Source organism: Fringilla coelebs (assembly GCF_963513975.1).
Source record: "Fringilla coelebs genome assembly, chromosome: 1".
Taxonomy (NCBI): domain Eukaryota; kingdom Metazoa; phylum Chordata; class Aves; order Passeriformes; family Fringillidae; genus Fringilla; species Fringilla coelebs.
The window spans coordinates 149,774,081-149,792,008 of NC_140028.1; the positions used below are offsets into that span (position 1 = coordinate 149,774,081).

A 17,928-nucleotide genomic window follows, 5' to 3' on the forward strand; every position below is an offset into this window, starting at 1 on the left:
TGTAAAGAAAGGCAGATGGCAGAAGGGAGAGAACAGATTCACTCCTTTTGGAGTGAGGAGCTCTTTCAGATGACATTTTTGCAGTAATTGTCTGTGATTTCATGATGATGCTTCTTTGGAGGTTGGCAGGAGTTTGTCTGTGCACAGGTTCTGCAGCATTTCCTGCAGCACTGAGCCCTTCACTGGCAAGAAAATTAGCCTGACCAGGGGCAGTGTGCCCTTCAGGGACTATATTTAACAGGGTCTAGCTAAAGTTAGGGCGTAAATGAATCCTGCACTCAAACTCAGGCTCTAGCAAAGGGATCTTTTATTCTGAATGTAGGCAGAGGAATTGATAAACTTTCCAGTGCAGAGCTGTGACTACCACCTTGTGCAGAGACAGTAGCAGCCTTTGGATGGAAACCCTAAGCACTCTTCTATGTCCTTAAACCCTTTTAGATGCAAAAGTAGTTCTGGACTTATTGCCTGATGAGAGCCCATCCAACCCTTTCTAACTAATCCCCCAAACTCTCCTCCCTGCAGGTTGCTGGGAATGTCCACCCAGAATGTGATTTTATGGTGGAGCTGAAGAAAAAGGAGGCTGAATGTCTGGAGGCCCCACAAGAGCATGGAAATGCAACATCACCAGGTCTCCATCCATGTGTGAGGGAGAGGGAAGGGACCAGAGTCAGGACATGGCCAGACTGCCAAAGGACATGAGGGTTTAATTTATGGTCCCATGTGCTGTTGTCCTGTCAGCTCTTCTTCCATCTGCTCCCATTCCTTCCCATTTTTTAATTTTTCCATAGTCCTCCACATTCAAATATTTATCAGAGTGAATCCTTGTGACCTTGTCCAATTCCTTGGCATCAGGCTTGCTTGTTTGTGAGGGTGTGTTGATCTTTAAAAATAGGGCAACCCCTGAACAATTATAGTGATCTGATCTTTCTTCCAGCCTCACTCTTCATTTATTGCATTCTTTCTGAAAACTCACCTCAGTCTAACACAGGGGTCTAACTAAAGCAGATTAAATAGCACTCTGGGGGTGTTTATTTCTCATAATAAAAACTGTGGCTAAACTATTTTTATAAGATATGGAAGGGGTGGAGTGGCAGAGTTTAAAAAGGTTTGGGGTTTTATTTTGCTCGAATTTAACCATTCTTAAAAATATATTTCACTTTCTGTCTGAGGTTGCAAGAGAACTTGGGACAAATTGCTGTGCTGGCCAGAGGCAGATGCTGGTGAGATTCTTGCCTTACCATGTCCAAACATCCTCTTTCACTTCATGAAGGAGCCAGGTGATGTCCTACCATGGTTACTCCTGTTGTGTGTCTGGCAAGAGCATTTCTGAAAAGGGAGGGTGAAGACAGAGAATTTAATGTTCTCATGAGCTGGATCAGAGAAGTACTGCAAAGATTTTAGGAGGATCTGAGGGATCTTAGCAGTTCTTCTCATATTTTAAGGATTATCCATAACTGGGTTTGATTTCCATAGTCTCTGATGAGGCTGAATCTAAAATATACTGAAATACAAGGAGTGATTCCTTGGTTTCCATGTGCTTTGGGATCAGTTTGTTGTGTGAGTTTCCTACAAAGCTCATCTGGAGGCTGTCTAGGTCAGAACTTAAGCTTGGGGTTTCTTGAGATTTATGCTGTGATTGGTGTGGGATGAAATGAAAGGCATAGGAATGAACAATTTGATTGTTCTTTAAGACCCAGCTTGGAGATTCAAAGCAGAATTTAGTCCTTGGAGCAGCACATGTGCTGCAAAACTGCAAACCAATGCCTTTGTGTCTGCCCCCTACTCTGGGTGAGCATTGCCAGTAACAAAATTTGAGCCCACAAGGAGCAAACCACCTTCCAGGAAAGACCTGGATTTGGCAGTTCCACAAGAAAAAGAAACTGCAAAGCCCAACCTCAGCCACATCCAACACATGCTAGTTATAAACGAGGGATAAGGAAAATCCCTTTCATCTGTGCAGATTCATTTCCTGCCCTGGGATTCTTGACTTCTCCTTCATCTGACTCATAAATACTTTTTGTGAAGTGTGCTGTCTTTGTGGAAGGGGCTGCTTATCCCAGCTTCTGATCTGCTAGGGAAGAGTAAGCCCCAGGGGAGGTGGGAATGAGAAGGGATATGGTGGAAGGGTGAGTGCTATACAGAGCAGAAATTTATGGAGCAGCGCTTCCCAATCTTCTCCAGTGTGCCTGATATAATTCCTTCCTTAGTCCTTCCCACCTCTACCCTGTCACCTTTGTCCTCTCCCTTCTTCCTGCTGTTTGTTTATAAATAAAATACAAAGTTTTGGATCTGATGACCTGAATGTGCACAGGAAAATTTTCCTACTGACTCTGTGAGATGCTAATGATCCTCTTCTCCTGGTACAACTTTGTACCAGCCAGAGGTCTTCTCCTGGCTTTTATTTTCTATATTATCTGGTCCTTCATTGAGAAAATTAAATACTTATTTTTCAGCTGGGATGATAAAAAGAAACTGCACAAAAAAGGGCTGGTCTGACCCATTCCCTCCCTACCATGTGGCCTGTCCAGTAGAAGATGAGATTCCTCTTGAAGAAGTAAGTTTAATTACATAAATATATGTGAGTGGTGTGCTGATGTTATAGTATTCCTTTCTATTCCTGAAGAGGAAAACTCAGAGAAGCTGAAATTTATTTCTAAGTCTGGGATATAATTCCAATTTTTAGTCTGGCCACTTATTTTGTAAGATAACTAAGAATGTTTTATCATTCAGGTGTAACAATAACAAAGCCAGCTGCAAATGCACAAGTATAACAGACAAAGATGGAGCACAAAATGTTTATAAAATGTACATTTCAAAAACATTTCAGTAATAGTCAGCAAGATGAATTTGTAATATCACAGCATCTGTACAGAAAATGTGCTGTTGAAAGACCATTGTTACAAATTTAACAATATCTCAGGAAAAGAGGGGGTTTGGGTGTTCCATCCTGCATGAAATCTCTAATTCAAGAATGGAAAAAAGCCCCAAAATCTCTGTAATCTCTCTAATGCAGATCAGAATTTGACATATTTCTTCAGCCAGATTTTCACTGTTGGCGATATATTGAGGTTATGTTCACAGGGAAAATATAGTGACTGACCCCTAATTGGCAAGGATAAAACATGGCTCATATCACCATGGGGAGATCTTGCACAGGTGCCCAGAGAAGCTGTGGCTGCCCCTGGAACCCTGGAAGTGTCCAAGGCCAGGTTGGACAGGGCTTGGAGCACCTGGGATAATGGAAGTTGTCCCTGCCCATGGCAGGGGGTGGCACTGGCCGTTCTCTAAGATCTCTCCCAACCCATTCTGTGATTATTCCATTATTCTACCTAGAGGAAGCTCCTCAGTTATAGGTCTATCCACTTAAGGAGTTGATTATTTTCTGTTTTACACATCTGGTTTGTTGCCAGCTATGGTCAGTTTAGCAGAGTTTTGATGTTTCTCATGGAGTGGTGCATCCAGACTTCCTGACAATCTTTGGAGCTCTGAGGTACTTCAGTGAGCTCTGGCTGGAATTGTGCTTAGTCAGGGATTTGGGTAATCCTGTAGAGCTCACAGTTCACCCACTAGACAAAAAAAAACATTATGCCTGGTTTCCACCCCATTTAACTTCATCAGTCTCAAAAGAATACTGTGAAAGTTGGAGCCAATCTCTGCACCATGGATCTGTCTTACTGCTTTGGTCAGGATCAGGTGGGAATTTTCCAGGGATATCTCTTGGCTGTCCCCACTTACTGCATTCACAACTGAGGCACGCTCTCAGAAAGGATAATCTGGTTTCTTATGGATAAAATTGAACTGGAAGGCAAATTCAGGGTGCACCTGCTCTGCTCTGACCAGTAATAACAGCTCAGCCCATTGGATCAGACTGTGGATATTCATAAATCTGCACACTTGCATGCAAAGTCCTTGGCATAAAAGGTTTCACTCTACTAATCCAGGAGTTGGAAGTAGATGAAATTTAAGGTCCCTTCCAACCCAAACCAGTCAAGGGTTTATAACTCTATGACCTGCTCTTTCTAAGGCAGGTGTAGTGATAGATCCTTTTTGTGGGTCACAGAAACCAGTAAGGTCTGCTTTTCTTAAGAATTGGATTGTCTTCTGAGAGTGTTTTCCTTCATTAACTATAAAAGAAAAGGGATGAGAAGAAACAGGTTTGTATTAATAATTAAACAGCTCAGCCCTGTGGTCAGGCTCTTCTTGTTCTACTACAGACTCATATTTAGGCAGCTAATTTTTAAGCACCTAAATAAATTAAATAAATGTCAGTCTTATAATGCCTAAAATTCCACTTAAGGCTCAAAATGAGCATCTCCCCTTCCCCAAGTGAACTGTAGGAATGCACTGCACAGCTGTGCAAATTTTAGGTTATAAAAGCATTGAAATGGGACCCCAGAGACAGATCATGTGAGACTGAAGTTAGATTTGCAGCCTAGAGCTTATTCATTCTGTTTTCTGCTTTAATCTGTGATAGCTGAAGTCAATTTATCCTCAATCAGGGATTGTGATAGAGGAGCCACTTAAATTGAAATGGATTTTGACTGTCATTCCAACTGAGCAGCAGTTGAGTTTGGCAGCAAGAAAAACAGAGAAAAGAAATAACCCCAGAAAAAAAAAAAAAGACACCAAAAAACAAAACAACCCACCACAACGCTATAAAAATTGAAAAGAGGAATAGACAGCAAAAATGGAAATAGGGAAGCAGAGAGTAAGAAAAGTGGAGAAAAATTGAGAAAGGCTGACAGAATTCTGTATTCATCATGCTGCCAGCAGCATTGTCCTGCTACTGCTGGGGAGAAAACATGGCATAGAACACAACATTTATAAAAATTGTGTAAGGGTTTGAACAATGCTTTTTTGAAGACTGATGTGGGTTTTTATGTTTTTGTGGATGAGCTTCAAACTACCCTGATCAATACATGTTCTAGCATCAGATTGGGCTGTATCCACACAGCTATGGAATGGGGCTACACAAAATAAAACATAATGAGTGATTTAAGCTGAATTTTGCTGTGGGAAAGAAGATGGGGAGAGAGGCAGTCAGGGATGTCAACAGAATGGAAGCACCAAACAAAACAGAACTGACAGGATCAGTAAAAAACCTGTCATTTAACAGCAACTTGTGTGACAAATCATTCTCTTCTTTTATAGCAATCCTACTTTTCTACTATAAAGATAATCTACACCGTGGGATACAGCGTGTCCATCACCTCCCTCATCATTGCTGTGACAGTTCTGATTGCATTCAGGTAAAGGTGTCCTCTAACCAAGATTCTTTTCACAGTTCTTAATTTCTTAGACTGTGGAAGACAACATTGGACAAAACAAAATAATAGAAATAGTAATTCAGGTGAATAAAAACAAAAAATTCCAGCCATGTTGGTTAAATAATATGAAATTGAAGCTGGAAATTAAAAGGCATCAGACAAAGCCAGGAATAAGAAGATTCAGATCTGGGAAATGAACCCAGGCTGTCTCTTGGCAAAACTCAGCAACTCACTTTGATCCTGAAGAGCCAACAGAAAAATTTACTTGCTTTAGGCTGGAATGAAGATTTTTTTTCATAAACTATGCATGCCTGCCTGTTATGGCTCCAGGGAATTTTTAATAAGAATATACACAAAGGACTTGATTCTGAATGAATGTTCCTATGGCATTGTATAGATTACAATTGAAACATTTACCACTAAAGACATGTTTTAAAGTTAGTTTCAGAGTTTCAGAACTTGGTCACATTTGGTGAGAATTCTTTCTTACTGAGTTAGGTATTTTATACATATTTATAATTATTTGCAGGTGTAATTAGGAGTATTTAAAGTATTTTATTATTTCATGTAGGTTAAATGTTTGCCACCATGTGGGATTTATTTTATTAATTTTTTGGTTTATTTCTTGTATTTCTGTGAGACAAAAAAAAAATAGAAAAAGAAAAAAAGGCAGGAGTTTTATTATTATGCTGTGAGAATCAGGGCTCTCTAGGGAAAATTTCTTGACCTCTGCTGGTTCCTAGTTCATGTCTGGAAGCCACCAGATATGTTTATTGACATCCACTCTGACCTCAGGAAAACAAACCAGCCCAAATGAGGGGAAAGAAAGAAACAATGGACATAAAGAGATGTAGTAATAGGGAGGAAAAAGTCATAATTAACAATGGGGTTGACATTTGAGGTCAGCAATAAAATTCTGCACACTCCAGGTGAACTTTCAGATTAGGTGATCCTCAGATTACTGGGTCTGGATTGAATTTGGCTTTTAGTGGAACTTTTTGGTTATTAACTCAAGTCCTCATCTACAAATGAAAACATGAAGCTGAAGCTGTATATCTCCTTCAAAAATCTGTATATAATAACAGCAAAAATTTAATCTTAGTAATTAAGGTAGATGTGTAAATTGAATTTAAAGTAGATGTGCAAGTTGAATTTAAAGTAGATGTGCCAAATGGTTTTAAAGCTCTTCTGTGTTTTTACTTAATTCATCAAAATAACTTTGGCAAAGTAAGGAAAAAAACTATGGTTCTGGTTAACAAGTAAAGAGATTAAAATGTAGATTGTGGCTGATTTGCTTCACATGAGGAAATTTTCTGCCTCTCTCTGAAAGAGCTCAGTGGATCAAAAAGTTCTTCCTAAATGGGCCTGGAAGTGCCTGAGATAAAACAAGGGTTTATTGTTTATTTTATTTACTGCCAGCACAAGTAAGTTAATTACCTCAGAGGGACCTCTCTTCTTTTCTTCCAGGAGGCTTCGCTGTCCCAGGAATTATATCCATGTACAGCTCTTTTTTACTTTCATCTTAAAGGCTATTGCCATTTTCATTAAGGATGCTGTCCTTTTCCAGGAGGAAGGCATTGATCACTGCAGCTTCTCTACAGTAAGCACATGAAAAGCAGGATATTGTGGTATTTGATGTTTTTATGTACCATTTATTTATGGTTTCACTTTTCACGCCTCTTTTTTACTATTTATTATTTTTTCCCTTCTAACCTGGTAATGAAAATTATATAATTCTTTCATTCAGTATATTTTGCTTCCATGAATATGTACATTATGGTCTCCTATATTCTTAAAGCATCAATTTGTGATGTTGCAGTACTCTAAATGAATTTTGGACTTTCACATAGCAACAAAGTAGTATCATTCCACTGTTATGTTCCAATAATCTGAGGTATAAAATTGAAGATCTTTGAGTGCATCAAAGAACAACTTTTAAAGCTTCTGGAAATGTTGGATTTCCTGTTCTGGTTGGAAGCTCTGCTCTGTAAAGCACAAAGCACTCAAGGTACCAGGCAATGAATTTAGCATTCATCCAGCCCCAGATCTTAGCAATGGTTTTCAAGCAGAGGTTTATGGGATAGTTCTGCATTGCTTACACCCATGTAGAATTTTAGAGCTGAGCATAAGGAGAAAAATGGGCCCTTCAACCTTTGTTCAAGGAGCATTTGACACTGAAGGTACACTCAAGGCAGTGAATTTGTGAGAGAACTCACATGCTTGGCAGCCCGAGTTACATTTCTAACACAGAGAGATAGAAAGCAAAAGGCAGAGGGGATTCCAAGGTGTTATGATGGCTGAAGCCTTGCTACTCAGAAATCCATTTTACATTTGAAGCTCTCAGTTTAAACATCAGTTTAAAGATCTTGTTCTTGGTAAAACTCAGCCAGTGTCACAGAGGTCTCCTCCATGGTCAAACCAAAGAGATGTATCTCCAGGCAATGCCTAAACTGTGCCTTTCCTGTTCCCCAGACTGAATGCAAGATCTCTGTGGTTTTCTGCCACTACTTCATGATGACCAATTTCATGTGGCTGCTGGTAGAGGCTCTCTACTTAAACTGCCTGCTGCTTTCATCCCTTTCTCATGGAAGAAGATATTTTTGGTGGCTGGTTCTCTTTGGCTGGGGTAGGTATGGATTTTACAGGAAATCGGTAAAAGGCAAGGTGGTAAATGAGGCTGTGCAGCCTGGAGAAGATAAGGCTCCACAGAGACCACAGAGCAACTTCCAGGGGGTACAAGAAAGTTGGAGAGGGTTTTTTCCCAAGGAATGGAGTGATGGGACATGGAAATTCCATACTCTGAAGGTGGTGCGACCCTGGCACAGGTTGCCCAGGGAGGCTGTGGACTCCCCATGCCTGGAGGTGTCCAAGGCCAGGTTGGATGGGGATCTGAGCAACCTGGGACAGTGGAAGGTGTCCCTGTGGGCTGGAACCAGGTGATTTTTAAGGTGCCTTCTCCCCCAGGCTGTTCTATGACTCCATGGTTCCATGGTTCTAAGGTTTTATGGTTCTACGACTCTATGATTCCATAATTCCGTAGTTCTATGATTCTATGATTCCATAATTCTATGATTCTATGATCCCATAATTCCATGGTTCTACAATTCTATGACTCTATGATTCCATAATTCCATGGTTCTGCGATTCTATGACTCTGTGATTCCATAATTCCATGTTTCTATGATTCTATGACTCTGTGATTCCATAATTCCACGGTTCTATGATTCTATGACTCTATGATTCCATAATTCCGTGGTTCTATGATTCCATGATTCCATAATTCCATGGTTCTACAATTCTATGACTCTACAATTTTATGATTCTATGATTCCATGATCCATTCCCATTAAAAATACTGGATGTGGAACCCAATTGATCTAACACAAGTACCTAAGCTGGGTGTTGCTTCCATTTTATTTTTATGTGCCTACTAACCAGAAGCAATCAAGTATTTTTTTATGGCAATAAAGCCCCTGTGAAAGGGGTGGAAAATCAATTATATTTGAGAATGCACAAGGAGACATCCTCCAGTCTTAACCTTCTTCACCCCACTGAAAACACTTCTAAGGAATTATCACAAACACCAGAGTTCAATGTGACTTGCTCCTGTTAGTGCACAATGGTTACACAGGTTGGGAAAGGGAATTGTTTTTTTCCTAAGCAGGAAATCTTTTATTCCTGGTATTTCTACAGCCCATCTTTTGCACTGAGCTATCATATGAATGAAGCAGCTCTGTCCACTGAATAACAGGACAGGCAGTGAAACAGCAACATCTCCCCTCTGATTTTGTTGTTGTCCGGAATAAATGGAATTGTTCAGACTTAGAAATCTGAAACCAAGTGGGTGCTGTGGCAAGGAAAAAACAGAGCACTCCTCTATGGCAGGTGAATGCACTTGGCCAGAGGAATTTTTTACTGCTTCAGGGAGGGAAATCCATGCCTGTTGCCACCAAAGATTAAGAAAGGTCTGACAACTCAACAAACAGAATCACTTTTTGTGTTTTAAGGACTGTATTTAAAACAATTCCTGTTACAGGAACTGACCCCAAAAGAGAAATCCAGCTCTCAAAAATTATTGATGTGTGTCATTGCTGCAGAGTTTCAGTGGACAAGGCTTGGACTAATTATACCTTATTTTGAAATGTCTGACAGGTTTTCCAACACTTTTCACCCTTCTATGGATATTGACAAAATTCTACTTTGAAGACACAGCGTAAGTCTTTGTTTCCCACATTATTCTATATCCTTGGGTTATATGTTTAATTGATTGCAGTGATTACATACTCATCTTTTTCTAAACTTACTATCATGTTCACAGATGCTGGGATATTAATCAAGGCTCTCCTTATTGGTGGCTAATCAAAGGACCAATTATAATTTCTGTGGGGGTAGGTACTTCTGAGTTTGCTGATATTACTTAGCAGAAAAAAAAAGCTTTTGTATTAAAATTGGGTTTCTTTGCCGAGTTGTAGGAAGAGGAATGGTAAATTTCTGCTGTTAACTGCCCGTGTGCAATGCTAACTAAAAAGTTCATCTTTCAAACAAATAGAAACTTTCCTAGAATTGTCAGTTTAGTTGAAATTAATAGCAAGTGAGTGGACTAAACACTCCTTATACTTGAAAACAAAAATTTAGCCTAAGAGCTCAGAATCAGACATTAATTTTAATACAAAACTGTCAAGGGAAATAGGTTTCTGTTCAGAGCTGACAACTGATAACAGCTCTTGAGCCTGGCATTTATTGAATAAACTGATGGGCTTTAAATGATTATCATAAATGTTTACCCCCACAAGTCATTAAACCCAAGCAGTTTTTGAGAAAGCAGTTAATGGATGACCTTAAGATCAGCTATTAAAGCTTAATTTAATTGGAGGACAGAAGCATGCAAATGAAGGGTATGGAATCACAGAATTTGGGTTGGAAGGGACCTTAAAGATCCACACAAACATTGTGAGTGAAGAATCTCAAGTTGAATGCTGGCCAGAGCTCACTGTGTTTCAATAATAAAATATTTCATGTCCTTCTACCTCTATTATTTCTTCTGCTGGAATACACGTAGAGCATCACTAATGGATAGAATGAGGTTGGACTTTCTGGTAAAGTGAGGACATTGTTACACAAAATTAAACATTCAGCCCCACCTAAGGAAGAGCTGGTGTGTACAGACACTCCAAAAATGCATGGGGAGAATCCTTCTGATCATGAAAAACTGAGCAGCCTCACAGACTTTGCATAAAGCTGTGCCAAATTACAACTGCAGAAGAATTGATTTGCACATTAGGATTGACCCAAACTGCTTTGGAGCTGAGCTAATACTCCCCAAGGGCTCCTTCAGAACCAACAAAGGGAAATATGCACTTTTGGCAAGATTCAGATTCAGATTCAGATTCACCTGATTTAAAACAAGGATCTGCCTTGGGAGGAGGTGAGCCACCCCCAAGCCCACCTGAAGCTCTATTCACTCTCCTGGCTGGTTCTCCACCGACTGCAAAGGCAGAGCAGGGTGATCAGCTCTGATGGAAATATCTCATTGTAGAGGTATTTAGGCTGAAAAATTCTACTAACAGTGCCCAGAGAGATCAGCCAGAATTTAATACAATATTCGTCTCCAAGGAGAATCCAACTGATTTGAGCTACAAAAGGTAAAAGAGAGTCACACAAGCTATTGATGAAAATATTTTGCTGAACAAAGTTAGTCTCAAGTTTTCATCTTCAGCCATCTTCAAGAAGGAATATAACTTATTTAAATACTTGAATGCTGCCAGCAGGAATAGCATTAACAACCTTACATTAAAACTGCAGAAATTACATTTTAACTAAAATAAAAACTAAAACTTAACAGATTTTCTCTGCAAAGTTTTACATCAGAAATTAACCTTTTCTTTTTCTTCCTTCCCACCATTCAAATTTTCTGAACAGGTCAATTTTGTCCTATTTATCAACATCATCAGAATTTTGCTGAAAAAACTAGACCCTAGACAAATCAACTTCAATAATTCTTCTCAGTACAGGTAATGTATGGAATAATTTTTTTAAAAACTCAATTATTTTTAATATAATAATAAAAAGTTATGTTGTCTTTTCTAAACAGAGAAGTACCTGCTCAGTGTCACAGGCTCAGTTTAACTGGTATTGAATTTTAGAATTCCCAACCTTACCCCATTCCAAAGGAAAATAATCAAAAGGTGAGACTCAAGTCACCTCATATTGGCAAATGGAATGTATTCAGATCAGCCCAGCCTTTCAATTAAAATCAATGGGGAGACAATGAAATTAATTAAATTGGCATTAAAACTCTTATTTAAGATAGGAAAAACTACCCACTGTAGCTGCCACACTCTGTATGAGAACTGCAAAGGAAGACAGCATATTTATCTATATTTTATATATATTTTTATATATACTAGTTTCTTTTTCACTTCACTACTGTGGCACACTGAGTGCCTTAGTTTTCACTCAGAAAAATAATACTACCTTATTTCTTCTCATCTCCTGTGCTAGACGTCTCTCAAGGTCGACTCTGCTGCTAATTCCTTTATTTGGAACCCATTACATTGTCTTCAACTTCCTTCCAGAGTATACCAGCCTGGGGGTTCGGCTTTATTTGGAGCTCTGCATTGGCTCTTTTCAGGTAAAATGACCACAGATCCTTTGGTTCCTTCTTACCAGTTTTTCCTGTTTTAGCCTTGTGTCCTCATGACAATAAGAATTGCACAAAAAGAAACCTCGGATCCTGAAACCAGCTCACAAAGTTCCTGGTTCTTTGCTGAGTTAAAATTTCTGAGGAGGTGACAAATCCTGGTTGGCCTCCAGATTTTGGAAATACTAAATTTCAGATAAGTGTGTAAATCGGATGGGGGGCCAAAGTCAAGCATGGAAACTCTTCCTTGCTCCCAGTACTTGTCCACCTGCCTTCCCTCACTTCACTAACAAATTCAAGCTGACTTGGGCTGATTTAAATCTTCCAGAGCCAATCAAAGTTGTAGGTCCAGCTGCCTTGCTAATTCTTTGTCAAAGATTAAATTGATAAATAAATATAAGCATCAAGCAGTGCCTGGTGGGTGTACCAGGCCCACACAGGCTGCTGTCCCAAGGGATGCCACATCCCTTCCCATCCTGCAAATATTGGGTTGATGCTCCCCACTCCTCTGGATTGGCACACAGGGCATGGGCAGCTTGAGGAGCTTGATGCTGACAAGAAAACTCCTGCTCTGGTGTCCCCTCCTGGCGGCTTTGCTGCCTGAGTTATGAGCTGGGCAGGACCCAATTTCCCTTTGCTCCCCTCCTGTTCCCTGTGCTGCACCTCAGTCCCAAGCAGCAGCTGTGGGAATGCCACCAAACCTCCCCAGGGAACAGATCTCTCCCTGGATGGTTCCATGGGATGGTTCATGGAACAATCAGGGATTGTTCATGAGCATCCCAGCACTCCATGAGTTTTGTGCTGGTTTATTCCTCTTGAGGCTTGAATCCATTGTGGCAGTCCTGCCCAACAAACCCTGTCCATCAATCCTGACCCTCTGTACAGGGAGGGGACCTTCACTGAGCTAATGAATGATTTAATGGAATAAAAGGTTGAGGTGTTGAGCCAGGATCTGGTCATGCAGCTCCTTTGGCCTCCTAGGATTTGCCCTGGATTTATCTCAGTTCAGAGTTTTAAATACATTCAATAGGCCAGAACTGGATCTCATCTGGTAGTCTACAGAGACACAGGATTTGACTGGAGAGCTGTGTGAGCTCCATCCATGGATCTCCTTCTGCAGTCTCTGTTTTACTTTCTTTAGAGTGCATAAAGAACCAGCTGTCAGTGAGTTGGGCTGAGAGTGGACCACACTTCCATAACCATCAATCACATTTGTGAATTCATAGCATGGGCCTGATTTTGATGAAATGCCACTGAGCAGGTGTTTATCTTTAAAGCTGTCCAGCTTTATTGGAGATCCATAAATTATCTTTCAATCTTCCACATATAGTGATACTCACTACTTCACACAACATGAAGTCAGATAACGCAAGTAGCTTTTTCAAACTGTGTTAAAGTTTTTCTCCTGGTCTTTTTCAGGGGTTTATTGTAGCAGTCCTCTACTGTTTCCTGAACCAAGAGGTAAGGAAACTGTATCACATATATCTTCTATAATATTGCCTTCAGTGGCAAATATATAATAACAATCAGTTTCATACAAAACACAACCAAATCTTTAATTTTCTTATGATTGTTATGTGGATAACAATGTTGATGAATTTAATTTCAATGATCTTCATGGGAATGAAGCCATCTAGTGGAGAAATGAACTTCTACTACTTTGCTATTCTGCCAAGTATTTTTGACCCTCTCTGCACATTTTTATCCTATAGCAGGGCTTGGAACACTCCTGCTAAGTCTAAATCTGAAAACACAACTTTCTTCAGTGATGCAAAGTGATCTCCATTTACTGAAGGTCTATGTTTAAATTGGAAAGAATTCAAATGCACAGCTTTCCCCATTAGTGAAATATACTTTTTTAGTATTTTAATAGTCTCATGAAACATCTCAGTATTTGTTTACGTTTGTAAATCTGATTTTCTGTTTAGAATGTTTAAGTCAGAATTTTACTGTTGATGGGAGAGGAGCCTTTCATTTAAACTTAGTGTCCATGTCCAGTCTAGATGTGATAATAACGCATCTTAAGTGAAAATATACAGAAAATGTGAAAGTTTATCCTCCATATTTTAGAATATGTTGAAACTAGGGATTTTCCCTCATTTTCTGACTCCAGAGTAGCTGATATTTCTCATTTGGAATATGACTGGGATTCAGTTTCAGATTAACACTCTGCTGGATTCTGTCTGCAGCTCCTGCAAAGGAGAATCCTGTTCCATGTATGCTCACCCTTCTCCCCAGAAAGGGCATACCTGGAGTGTCAAATGTGTGTTTAGGAGATGAATCCTGCCCCTGATCACTCTAGACTCCCTGGACTGTGTTACTAAACCTTCATTTTCCAGGTTAAAGTCAAGGGCTGATTAGGCTTTCCAACAATATTTAATCACCTACATGTACTGTGGGTGAAACTTTCTGAATTCTATCAGAAACTTCTGAAGAACTAAATTAAATATTTTTTAAATATATTAACATTCTCAACCTTTTGGTTGAGTTTATGGCCATGAATTACTGGCTGCTCTAATGATGCTTGTGTTTAGATAAAAATCCTGTCATTAATTTATTCACAACCTTAATCCCTTCTAACCACAGACCACAGCTACACATCCAGCTCAACTTCCCAGACACACAGCACTTCCATACAGAAATTCCCTTCCCTATGAAACATCTGGGGAGGCACATTCCTAACAAGAATCAGATGTGACAGGAAGCTTTAGTGGGTGGCCTGGACCCTCTCTGTGCTCCTGTGAACTTGCCAGTACACGACACACAATGACACAGCTGTCAACAACACACAGCAAACCTCTCCTGACTGCTGCTGGCATTCCCCTCATCATCTCAAATGCCAAAGCAGCATTATTTCCAAGCCACAAATTGGAGAATGCTGATTAAGAAACTTGCTGCAGATTATACTTTTCTAGAAGCAGATGGAACCAAGACAACATCCCTTAGCAACTGAGAAAGAGCAGGCAATGTGGAGAAAATATATTTCATTGTGTAGGCTACGTTGTTGAGATCGATGGTAGAATAAATATTCATAGGAAAAATAAAAGAAAAAAAGGAGAAGATATATGAAAAAGAGCTAAGATATTTTAGTAATGGAGAAAATGGTTTGTAGTGTTAGAGACCTCAATTTCAGTACTGATAGAACTTCAGGAGAAGTTTTCATCCATGCAGAAAGCTGGCCATGCTGAGACAGGATTCTACTTCTCACTGTCAGCTAAAGAGGAAACTAACTTGGCCAGAGATGTCTAAAAGATTTATTCTTTTCTAGCCCCTCTTTCTGTCCTGCTTCTTTCCCACTGTCTGCTCCCCAGCAGAATTCAAGCACCAAACAGCCTTTTCCATTGTTCTTGAGGTGCAAACGGAAATCGGCCGGAGGTGGCACGGGAAGAGATACGGGCTGGTGCCAGTGTGGAGGAGGACCAGGTGGACTGTGCCCTCCAGCTCTGGGGTGAAAATGACCGCATCTGTGTGCTGAAAATGGCCCCATCTGTGTGCTGAAAATGGCCTCAGGCTCTGGAGGGGAAAAAATCCAAGCAAACAAACAAAATTTTACCAAATGTAACAGTTGCAGTTAATCCTGAGCAAATTGGAGGAGGATCCTCCAATTCTGACCATAGGGCTTTTCTGCAGGACAAGCATTTCAAGGACAGATTAAACCCTGACTGATCTTCTAAACACAAAACAACCCTCTCAGTGGTAATTCTGCAAACATAACCACAGCAAACATAAAAATCACCTGTTCTGGTTCACTTCTACACTTTCACTGATGGAGCACTGTGGTATTTTCAGGGTCCCCCGTCGTGGGGAGGAAAGATGAATCTGACTCCATGTTCTTAATAGGGTAATTTATTCTTTTATGATATTATATTAAAGAATGCAATACTTAACTATACTAAAGAATAGAGAAAGGATACAGACAGAAGGCTAAAAAGATAATAATGAAAACTATTGACTCCTTCCAGAGTCCCAACACAGCTTGACTGTGTTTGGTCATTAAGTTAAAACAATTCACATGAAACCAATGAAACAATGACCTGTGGGATAAACAATCTCCAAACCACATCCCAAAGCAGCAAAACACAGGAGAAGGAAATGAGATAAAAATTGTTTTCCTTTTTCTCTGAGGCTTCTCAGCTTCCCAGAGAAGACTCCTGGGCAAAGGGATTTTTCAGAAAATATGATGGTGACAGAGCACAAAGTACTTATGAATGGACACCAGTAGCCCCCTCCAGTGACACCATAGATGACCACCTCTGGAAAACAGAATTCAATTCTAATTTAGTGGGGGCTGGAGTCTATCCAGCTTCTTCAAGTTTTGTTCCCTGTTCTGATTCCATAGACATATAAATAAGAAGCCCAAAGTCTTGCTGAACTGCACCAGAAAATGCCCTTTTATGTTGTCTTTTTACATTGTCTCTTTAGTAGCAAAAAGATTCAATTTTGCCATAAAACACTCTCAGGTTCTGATAGTTCAGGAGTTACAGGTTAGAAAACTCCTGACAGCCAAGTAGCAGGAAAGGGAGGCATTGGGAAGGCCAAGGCTCGATATAATAATCATTAAGGAAATTCTTTTCAAGGAAATGAAAAGAAAAAGCCAACTTTTGCACAGAAAGAGAATGAGACCCCCAGGAGATGAACTGGGAGACTGCTGAGAATATCGCTAAATATTTTCTTATGTGTGAACTGTTTTTGCTCTCCAGTGTTGTAAAAGATTCAGAAGCTTGAAAATAAACTTGGAATCCCAGGGTTTGTACTTGAGTGGTTTTGTTTTATTTTGGTTTGGGGTTTTTTCCACAGTGGTGATTGTAACCTGTAAATTAAAAGATTGATTAAACTTTTTGATGGGAATATCAGGGCTTGGAAAGGGGTGAAGGAAGTTAAGCTGTACCAGCCAGTGAGGATCATTGCATCAATACACTTCACCCTGCTCTTCTGGGCATTTCAGTGAGCTGCCAAGTCTGATTAAAAAACACAAATCTCCCTTTGCTGAATCCAGGTAATTACAGCAAACCTGAAGTAATGGAATGTTGCTTCACCTAGTTTTTGTATAAAAGCTCACTGCCCATGATTTTCCTCTTCCAAATAAAAAAAAAGTGGTTTTTTTTTCCTTGTTTTTCTTCTACCCATGAAAATTACAGCAATCACTGGATTCAGACCTGAGGGCGGGAAAAGCTGTTTATTTCCATTTCTGAAGTGACCCCTTGGAACACATTTTACAATGTGGAGCCCAAGACATTGTTTTTTACTGGTTTCCTTCCATTATCCAGAAGAATTCAAGCTGATCTGGGTGGAGAGAAAGGGACTAACAGAGAGAAGCCTTCACGTGGCCTTCAGTGTCCCACCACACCCAGCTCTGGTGGAAAAGTGGCATAACCAGCAAACATGAGCTCTTTCCTGGAGAGGAATGTTTTTCAGCCTCCCAAAGATCATGGTCTCTATCAGCTAAAATGATAATAACTCAAGCAGGACAGATACATTTTATCCATCTTTCCCCATAAATGTTTAGATAGAAAATTTCGTGCAGCTGCTGCATTGCTGCTGGTGGGAAAATGAGCAAATTTACTGTGAACACCATCATGCTCTAAAAGCATAAGACAAAAAGGAATAAAAACCAAATAAAATTCCTTCTTCTGCTGAACAGATCAATTGCTGTGAGGCTCAGCTGATTTCTGAATGTGTGATGGCACTTTCTGGTCTCCCTGTCTCAAAGAGTGTTTTAAAGTGTCATATTAACCATATCAAATGGATCTTCTGGATTGTAATTTGCCCCTGAAATTCTGAAATGGAGTTTCCATGATGACTCTGACTTTAAAAGGATGGGTTAGTAACAGATAGGAAGACACATGAACACAGGGACTTCTCAGGGCTCCTGTTCTCTGCTTTTAGAGAAATTTGGATTAAGGGATTGACCCCAAATTCCTCTGCATCAAAAATAGTTAGTCTGTCCAAATAATTTCCATTGGCTTTGTATCATCTATAATGGCAATTATTTGGCTACATTCCAGTACCTGTGGCATCCTT

At 39.9% G+C, this 17,928-nt stretch overlaps 1 protein-coding gene across 1 annotated transcript; it reads left to right on the forward strand.

Annotated features, from left to right (window-relative positions):
* Nucleotides 1-555: 555 nt before the first annotated feature.
* GHRHR (growth hormone releasing hormone receptor) lies at nucleotides 556-15,382 on the forward strand (the record flags this gene model as incomplete). Its single annotated transcript, XM_084204716.1, has 12 exons — nucleotides 556-628; nucleotides 1,170-1,277; nucleotides 2,454-2,554; nucleotides 5,152-5,249; nucleotides 6,735-6,867; nucleotides 7,740-7,893; nucleotides 9,420-9,480; nucleotides 9,586-9,655; nucleotides 11,187-11,278; nucleotides 11,769-11,898; nucleotides 13,327-13,368; nucleotides 15,260-15,382. 12 exons carry the CDS (start codon nucleotides 556-558, stop codon nucleotides 15,380-15,382), a joined length of 1,185 nt encoding a protein of 394 aa, XP_084060842.1.
* Nucleotides 15,383-17,928: the final 2,546 nt, after the last annotated feature.